The sequence below is a fragment of the Etheostoma spectabile genome, chromosome 17 (assembly GCF_008692095.1).
Source record: "Etheostoma spectabile isolate EspeVRDwgs_2016 chromosome 17, UIUC_Espe_1.0, whole genome shotgun sequence".
In the NCBI taxonomy this organism is placed as follows: domain Eukaryota; kingdom Metazoa; phylum Chordata; class Actinopteri; order Perciformes; family Percidae; genus Etheostoma; species Etheostoma spectabile.
In genome coordinates this window covers 11,146,577-11,156,071 of record NC_045749.1, presented here as the reverse complement: position 1 = coordinate 11,156,071, position 9,495 = coordinate 11,146,577, and the positions used below count along the sequence as shown (strand labels likewise).

General features: G+C 36.1%; 1 protein-coding gene and 1 long non-coding RNA gene across 30 annotated transcripts in view; one reads left to right on the top strand and one right to left on the bottom strand.

The window, feature by feature from the left end:
• kcnma1a (potassium large conductance calcium-activated channel, subfamily M, alpha member 1a) overlaps positions 1-1,898 on the top strand; it is a 136,548-nt gene extending 134,650 nt beyond the window's left edge. For all 28 annotated transcript variants that reach the window (XM_032542062.1, XM_032542089.1, XM_032542088.1 and 25 more), the window contains one exon: positions 1,422-1,898. In XM_032542062.1, coding sequence (XP_032397953.1) covers positions 1,422-1,573 — 152 coding nt within the window. In that variant the 3' untranslated portion in view covers positions 1,574-1,898. The remainder of the gene's footprint in view (positions 1-1,421) is intronic.
• LOC116705704 (uncharacterized) overlaps positions 1-7,544 on the bottom strand; it is a 17,895-nt gene extending 10,351 nt beyond the window's left edge. For both annotated transcript variants that reach the window (XR_004336003.1, XR_004336002.1), the window contains exons 1-2: positions 7,393-7,544; positions 650-652 (exon numbers count right to left, since the gene is read on the bottom strand). This is a non-coding gene — a long non-coding RNA (uncharacterized LOC116705704). The remainder of the gene's footprint in view (positions 1-649; positions 653-7,392) is intronic.
• Between the last annotated feature and the right edge of the window lie 1,951 nt (positions 7,545-9,495).

Sequence of the window (9,495 nt, the reverse complement as noted above, 5' to 3'; positions counted from 1 at the left end):
CACACACACATTCACACAAGGTTTGCTCCAGATAGCAAAGTTAAAATGTAATATTACAACTTCCCCCAAAAGGAAGTGACATCTTGAATGGCATTGCAGATGCCTGTAAAGTGCTAGAAGAGAGTTTACAAACTTCTGACAGCTGGCATACACCAACTTCCTCAGAAACATTGCTCTCATAGCCTACCTAAACATGAAGAGATTTCCCCTAAAATGACATATCCAAATCTTCCAAGTCTCTTCCATCACATAATGACTGTCAGAATGAGAGTAAAGCCTACTATGAAATGTGACTGTTTTGGATCTAGATTAATGTGTAAACGGTCAGTTAGCTTAAAGGGTCATCTTGTTCAAATTACGACATTTGTCTATTTTCATATATTCAAATAGTAAAATGTATTTTTACAGGTTTTGAGATTATTATCTCAGAGATTTTTGCCTACATCCCAACATAATGGAAGTGAATGGAATTTTATTTTTTACGAGCTAACAGTATTGAAGAATGAAATTCAGCAACTTTGCTTTCCAGAAACAATGTGTCTGCTAAAATATAGTAAGACAAAATGTGTTTGGGGCAAATAAACATGGATCAATAATGCACAAACTGTAAATACGTTATATGTAGTTTGCTAGCAACATATGCACCAACAGGCTTGTGTCATCTTAGAATTCACCAGGAACTTAAGCCCTTTGATTATTTTCCTCCAGTTTTTCTTCTTCGTCATTTGTTTCTATATATTACACACAGATATTAGTCATTTTTCATTTACTTGTGTGCATGTTTCTTCACCTCAATTTGTGCAACCCCAGTTAAACCAACAATTGTTTCTGCCACTACACGTCTTTGCAATAATTTATTGGCAATGGCACCACTTCTACATTTTCCTTCTCTTTGCACCTGGAAGGGAATTTAGTTTGGAAAATCCACAGAACCAGCTTGAGAGCTTTTTTCATGAGTATATCCTTGATAGAAAGCAGTTCCATTGAAAACTGGGGACACTGTTGCTATGAGCATCTCAAAATAAATTTAATTATCCTACGTTGTATTACGATTGCATCAGAAATGTCTCTCAAAATTGGCTAGATAGCAGGTTTTATGTAATACGGGGGACCTGAACCTGTAACACTTAAGAACTGAACAAGACCCTTAGAATGATATCTTTATCTAAAATGGACTATTCTGACAGATTACTTACACAACCATACTTGATTATACAATGCCACCATGTCAACACCATGACATTCAAATTGGCTCAGTGCACCAGAACACAGACTTACCTGGACATCACGGTTTGATGCTAATCACAAAGAATGCCATGCCAATGTACCACTTAAACTGAGGCAGTATGGTTGAAAGTAGTCCAACATTGCATATGTTTTTAAACAAACTCTGTCTTTTCTTCTTTCTCTCTTGTCTTCAGAAAAGAAATGGTTTACAGATGAACCAGAAAATGCCTACCCACGGAATATCCAGATCAAGCCCATGAGCACTCACATGGCCAACCAAGTCAACCAATACAAATCCACTAGTAGTCTGATTCCACCTATCAGAGAAGTTGAAGATGAATGCTGAACACAGGGTTTTCATGCTGACTCACCAGGCATCTGTACACTCTTTCAAAAGAGATGGGAGATCACCCATGGAGGATGATGATGATGATGATGACGACAGGGATGTTGAAGACTGACACATTTCTCTTCACTCATTCTTCTAATCAAGGGTTGGACAGAAACCCAAACTAGAAGGGACCTCCCCTTGTGTATACCTTTAATGTTACTTCCATGCTCTTGGACATAGTTTTATTTATTAATGTATCCATAGTGATGTACATAATGACAATCAAATAAGGATTGTACAGCCCCTTCTCCTTAGCACTTTTGGGATTTATTTTAAGCATTGAAAAAAGAGTACTTCCTATAATTCTTTGCAATAGTTCACCTCTTTGTGTAACCAGACCCCAATGCTAAGGTGACTGGTTATTGGAGGATAAGGGTTGCAGCGATAAAATGTTCATATCATCTCCCAAAGATCTGCCCAGATGCGTCACATCAAACCAGCTGGATTCATAAACTCCATATCCCCTGGCTTCTGTTCTATTTGCACTAAAACTGAACAAGTTTCTTTTGACAGAACAACTGGAACCATCAGATCTCCCTCCAACAAAATGTCTCTGAGGAGATGAAGGAAGGAAGGAAGGAAGGAAAGAAAGAAGGGGGAGAGAAGGCTGCTCGGCTTCGAAAGCATACTAGTCTTGTTCTTGGGTTGTTTTACATCATGTCATTGCTTAAGGTTTGCTACTTCTCTGTTGACTCATCATGTTGAGTGAGAGCATTCCACTGCAGAACAAAATAATCTTTCATAACAATAGTCTAAAAACTCGAAAAAGGGTGCAGTGTTGGTGTATACTGGCTGAAAGAGAACCCTGTACCTGCTGTATGTATCTGCTGATACGTCAGATCATAAAGCCTGTGACTCTGTTTGAAGCGCCTATTGCATGATACGTGCCTAAGCCCACTTCTATAACAGATACAGTGCGGTTGATCAACACAAACTACCCTTGTCCTTCATGTATTCAGGAGCATTTACGTTATGTGCACGCTTTGTGTGTGTGTGTGTGTGTGTGTGTGTGTGTGTGTGCGTTTGTGTGTGTGTCTGTGTCTGTGTCTGTGTCGCAGCCACTTGTCCTGATAAGTGGTCTCATCTCCTCTACCTTCAAAGGAACGGCATGTGGAAACTTTGCTCTAAAAATGAAAGTTATGGTAGACAAAAAAGGAGTAGACAAGTCTAGAGGGTTTGGATCTACAAACAAAATTATTATGTTGCATTAAAAATCAGACCAAAATCCCAAACTATGATTGAGCCAAGCTAACACAAATAGCAGCCGGTGTCCACCGTAACGCTTTGCCGTGATATCTGCGGCAGAATTTGGGAACACAAAAAGAGTGGTGTATTTTCTGAATGTTTCGTCTATAACAAAAAGTACATGTCTGAGGAAAGAAATGCCACATATTGCATAAAAGTGGGCTTCAATGGGTCCTCCTCTGATCAAAACAACTGCCTGGCACAGGGTTGGCACAGAGGCAATAAAGAGCTTGGATGTTCTCTGTTGCCAATCCAGATGTCACACGCCTCAAAACTCTCAGGAGTTTAGCTGCTATGTTCGGTCCTCTCACATGAGGAAATGCTCAAACATAGATGGGTGGAAATGCAACAATGCACACAGACTGCTAATAAGGATACTGCAGAGGAACCAGTGTTCTTTATGGTAGCCTGTGTGCAATAGGAGCGTGTATTTAACACGTTTAGGCACTGTTAGATCCAAATCCAGCTGGGACAGTGATGGAAGACTGAGGCGTTAGCCTTGTACTCCTAATACATAAACTTCATGCAAATATGTAGTTGGACTCATACATTTAAACGTAATTATTTTGTATCAATAAACATTATCAATTTGTATTTATTTTTCTAGACAAGAACCAAGTGAAAAGTATTACGGGAGATAAAAAGACTCAATAACATCTTTTATCTACATATCAAAGGATTTTGACTTGGACTATATCACCCCTCTGCGCCCTCTTTAACAACTGCATCACTCTGGAGCCAATAAAGCTTAGACTAGCTTGCATTGTGAAACCACTATCTTCAGCCTGGCAGCTCAGCTATAGAGACTGTTGGGTGCTTGTAGAAATAGATTAAGGCTCATCTGACTCCTCTAGATGCACAGATGAGCCACATCTATTAAATATTGGGTCTACTGCTAAGCATCCTGAGCTGCAAACATGCAGACAGAAAGATAGGTGAAAAGGAGTTATGGGACGGAAAATGGTGTATTTACATGGAGAGCAGAACAGAGTGGTATTAATAACGTGAAGCTCATAGAGTCACTCTCTCTGTGTGCAGGACAGAACTGAATAACCTTCATTAGTTCTGTTTGACCTAAATTAGGTCTCTAGTGTGGAGGAAAAGTGTGTATTTTACACCTAAGCACAGTGTGCTGGTGTTTTCCACAAGATCAGATTTCAAATATGACAGGGAGACATAGTAGTTTATTGCAGTTATTTTCTCTATAGGCTATAAAGAAAAATTAAGTAAAAATAATTTGGAATATGGAAAACATAATATTGTGCTAAATATGTTGGTGTAAATTCAACCCATTATAAAAAACACATTTCTTTTTCCAACAAAATTATCTGAGCTTCAATGTCCGTCTATTGGGTGTGTTGCAAATATACTGAAGCCTCATACACATTGTCCTGAAGTGAACTTTTGAACTGTGATTACATCATTGTCACACTTTGTAGCAAATAGATTTCTTTTCAGAAAATATGTGAGTAAAATGTATGTATAGTTGGGTTGGTAATGGCAACTTGCTAGCCTGAACACTAAGGAACTATTAATATTTGATAATGGCATTGACTTATTATACATAGAATCGACAAACTGATTGTTATGTTGAAAAAAAAGACAAATGTTTATCTTGAAAATGAAATATCCTGGTTTCTTGCGGGAGAATATTAAGTAGGAAAAGTCAGGCGGAATTTGATCTGGTTTATCAGCCATTACAAAGAAGAAGGTAGCACCAATTCAGCAGAGGTTATCAAAAGAAAGAACATCCTTAATTCCCCCTGTTTTTATTACTTTGTGTTATTACAGGGTTTACATTCCATTTTGTCAGCTTGTCATCTGTCACAATCTGTCACAACTGCTTCTTATTTGTTTACAGAGTATTTTATTAGGGTACTTAAACATAGCATTGTTCAGAAATAAAACGGTACATGCTGCAAACTGGCATTAACATAAACTCACAAAGTAATGCACCATTTGTTTCCTTATGCTTGATTACTGTGCTTTTTTACCTGAACCCTCATTGTGCTACTCATTCAGGCTACTCAAACAATGGACTGAACTTTCTTTCATCCTACACCTTGTCATATGTCTGTTAGATGTTTTAGGTCTTTGCATTGTATACCTCTAAAGTTTTTTAGAGTGTTTTTTGAAGTGCCATGATGAATTTAGTTAAGCAAGCATCCTTCAGTCATTCTGGGACACAAGCTCACTTTGAGGGAGCTGAGTCCAAGTGTTTTCCACTATGAGAGCGGTGTAATGTACTGGCATGGAGAACATCCAAGCCATCAATGCCTCCATGCCAGTATAGTGCCAGGCAATGTAGAAGGTCAAGAGGAGGGCCCACATTAAGTCCCACTATAGCGAAAAGTGGCATTCAGGAGGCCTGAGAGACAGCCGGGGCAGATGGAAGCCCCGGTCATCATACCACACATATCGTCTGCGCATTTGGATGACTGAAAGATGCACATAGAGGCACATGCCTGTAACATCAGATGTGTTGTTGTCTACTGAACAAAACAAAGACTATGATGCGTCATACGTTACTGTTACAGTATGTTGCATTATTTTTGTTAGTCTATTTTTTGCTGTAAACGATGGATATAATAACTTATTTGCTGGGAATTGTACTAGATATAATAGAATATATAAAACTTATGGGGATGGGCGGTGGGTCTCAAGTCTTAACAATACATTAAAATTGCAATCAGCAATTTTTGTGTTTAAAAAAAGAAGAAAAGTTGCAATTTTTGCTTATTACTTTTGGTTGCCTATCAGTTCAGGAAGAATTCAGGACATTGTTCTTGCGTATCACAGATAGGATTTGTTGGCATATCATCATTGCAGCAAACAGGAGTTTGACATAGCAGTCTAATAGTTTGGATGTGTTCTAGATATGATGGATAAATGGATTATTTGATGGTGCTGAGTTGATCTACCTGACTCTGTCAAATATAATCTGCTGATAAATATACTGTCTTGTACAAAAAGGTTGTACATAGATTGTACATGGTTTCTTTTTGTATTTTCTCAAATTAAAATGGATGTATTTGTGTTCTAAACCTGGAAACTGTCCTCTTTTTTATTTATTTTACTACTACTTGTACTCTCTTAAGAACTTGTTATGCCTGAGACTAAGAACATTTACTCGATAACTTTACTGCGGTAGTACACAGTACTTGTTCTTTACATATTTACTTATACCTAGTACTAACATACTTTAGCATTTCCAATTTATGCTACCGTTTTAGAGGGAAATATAATTAAGTTAAGACAAATACGTTTTAGAGCTAAAGCTTCTGGTTACTTTACAGATTAAGAGTCATAATGTATTTTGTCATAATTAAATGTTACAATAAAGTAATACATGACAAATTATAGAACTGTATGTCATACAAATGTCATAGAAGTGTCATGAATAATTTTTGTCATAAAAAAATCATAATATAGTATGTCACAAAAAGTCATAAAAATGCCATATTATAGTATGTCATAAATATTGTCATAAAAGAAAGGGTAAACTAAATGTCATTCTTTGTGTACAAAAAATTATAATAGTCATAATATACAGTAGTATACCCTAAAGAAATTAATTAAAAATGTCATAGTACTGTAGAGTATTTCATAAATAAGTAATAGTATAGTATGTCATAAAACAAGTCAGAAAGAAATCATCGTATTGTATGACAATAATATGCACAAAAAGGCCATAGTAAAGTATATCACCAAAAATGTCATACAGTCATATGTCACAAAAACCACAAGTCATAGTATAGTATGTCACAACGTCATAGTTTAGCGCAGTGGTTCTTAACCTTGTTGGAGGTACTGACCCCCACCAGTTTCATATGCGCGTTCACCGAACCCTTCTGATGATGGCCAAGCGGGGCGTGTCATCACGAATCATATGAGTCGGGTGTGTGTCTTGACTTCCGCCGAACCCCTGAGACTGACTCACCGAACCCCTGGGGTTCGATCGAACCCAGGTTAAGAACCACTGGTTTAGTGTGTCACATAAAAGGTCTTATAAAAAGTCAAAGTATAGTATAGCATGTCACTAAAAAGTATAAAAAGTATTTCACAAAAAGTCAGAGTAAATTAATAGTATAGTGAGTCACAAAGTCATCAAACAAAAGAGGATAGTATTTCAAAAAGTCATAGAATGGTGTGTCACAAAAACTTCTTAAAAAATGCTATAGTAAACAATGTCATAAAAATCATGTCACAAAAATTCATGGTATTGTATGTAAAAAAAGTCTTTCAAAAGGTATAGTACAGTATGCAACATAAATGTCAAAATTCATTGAATATTATGTCACTAAAATATATAAAAAGTCATAGTATTTCACCAAAAAATATAAAAAGTCATAGAATAGTACGTCACAAAAAATCATCAAAAAAGTAAGAGAACAGTATGTCCAAAAAAGTCATAATATATTGTGTCATGAAATAGGTCCTAAAAAAGTCCTAGTATAGTATGTCAAACAATGTCATAAACATTCTGTCACAAAAAGTCATAAAAAAATCATAGTACGTCGAAAAAAAACTACATTGTGTAAGAATTTCTCCCATCTAGCATTGAGATCGTATATCGCAATCAACTTTCTCCCACCACGCAGTTCAAAGTACGTATTGCTGCTACGGTAGCTGTCACGCTTCAAAAACCTAAAGTGTACAAAAGGCCATCTATCAGCCGTGGTTGTTGGAGTGCATGTCAGAGGGTTCACACCACGCGCATGTACCACCGGACGTAAAGGAGATGGCAGTCTCTTGCTCTTTTCAATATGTGTTTTTGTTTTCCGGGCAAAGAAGAAGACTCTTGTTCCCGAAATTTGTACTTTGAATATGCATGGTGTTTCATTCTTCAAACTTTCCAGGGCCAGGAAGCAACGATACCCATAAGCAGCAGCTATGAGTCAATAACGCGAAAGGCGGAGCAGTCTAGCCTGTCCCTTACCGGCTGACATATTTCAAGATGGCTCATGACTATGGAGAGTCTACCCCAGTTCATGCAAATGCACATCTAAAATTTCAAGCCAATAGGAATACTTGAAATTGATGGTGGTGGTCAATATTCATAAAAAGGTCAAGTTTGGGAACAAAATCTTGTTTGGGACAAGATTTTGATAATGAAAAACTACAAACGTTACACAATGTAGCTTTAAAAACATATAGTGTAGTAGAGTATGTTCTAAAAATTTCATAAATAGTCATAGTAAATTATGTCACAAAAAATGTAAAAATAAGTCATAGTATAGTATGTCATAAAAGGTCATAGCATAGTATTTCAGAAAATGTATAAAAAGTCATAGTATTGTATGTCAAAATGTCTTATGTCTCAAAAAGTCAGGAAAAAGTTGTATGTCACAAAAACCTAGTATAGTATGTCACTAAAAAGTATAAAAAGTCACAGTACAGTATTTCACAAAAATCCTAAAAAACTAAGAGGATAGTATGTCAAAAAAGCCATAGTATAGTGTGTCACAAAAAAAGTCTTAAAAAAGTTATAGTACAGTATGTCATACAATGTCATAAAACTCATGTCACAAAAAGTCATAAAAATGTCATAGAAAGTTCTTTAAAAATGAATAGCATAGTACAGTACAGTATGTCACAAAAATATCATAGTCATAGTAAATTATACTTAGTAGTATGTCAAAAAAGGGTATAGAATAGTCATAGTATAGTCCATCACAAAAAAATCATATCATAATCCGTCATAAAGGTTCTAAAGGTTCTAAAAGTGTCATATGTCACAAAAACCTAAAAAAAAATCATGGTATATCACAAAACATCATAAAAATCATACACAAAAACGCATGTCACAAAAAGTCTTAGTATAGTGTAGTATGCCACCAAAAAATATAAAAGTCATAGTATAGTATTTCCACAAAAAATCATGAAAAGGTCATAGAATAGTATGTCACAAAAAGTCATAAGGACAGTATCACAAAAAAGTCATAGTATATTGTGTCACAAAAAGTCATCAAAAAGTCATAGCATGTCAAAAAGCATTTAAAAAGGTATAGTATAGTAAAGTAAGGTCTGGTCCAGGTAGCTTTGCATAAAAAATGGTTGTCATTCTCAAGGCTACTTTTACTTTTATACTTTAAGTAAATTTCCAAGCCTGTACTTTGTTACTTTTACTTGAGTAAAGAAGTTTAATCAGTACTTCCACTTTTACCAGAGTGTTTTTTAACACAAGTATCTGTACTTCTACTTAAGTACGGAAAGTGAGTACTTTTGCCATCTCTGGTCGTCCATATGTAGAGGTTTACTCCTCAACGCAGCGGGCCGGGGTACGACTCCAACCTGCAGCCCTTAGCTGCATGTCATTCCCCCTCTCTCTCCCCTTTCATCTCTTCAGCTGTCCTGTCAATAAAGGCCTAAAAATGCCCCAAAAATAATCTTAAAAAAGGTATGGTATAGTATGACACAAAAAAGTCATAGTATAGTCCGTCACAAAAAAAGTCATAGTATAGTGAATCAGAAAAAATGTCGTAACAAATCATAGTGTAGTACGTCACAAAAAAAGTCATAAAAACAAAGTGTAATGTGTCACATAAAAAGTCATAGTAAGCCACAAAAAATTCATAAAAACATCATAGTTTAGTATGTCACAAAAAGTTATGAAAAAGTCATAGTAAGCC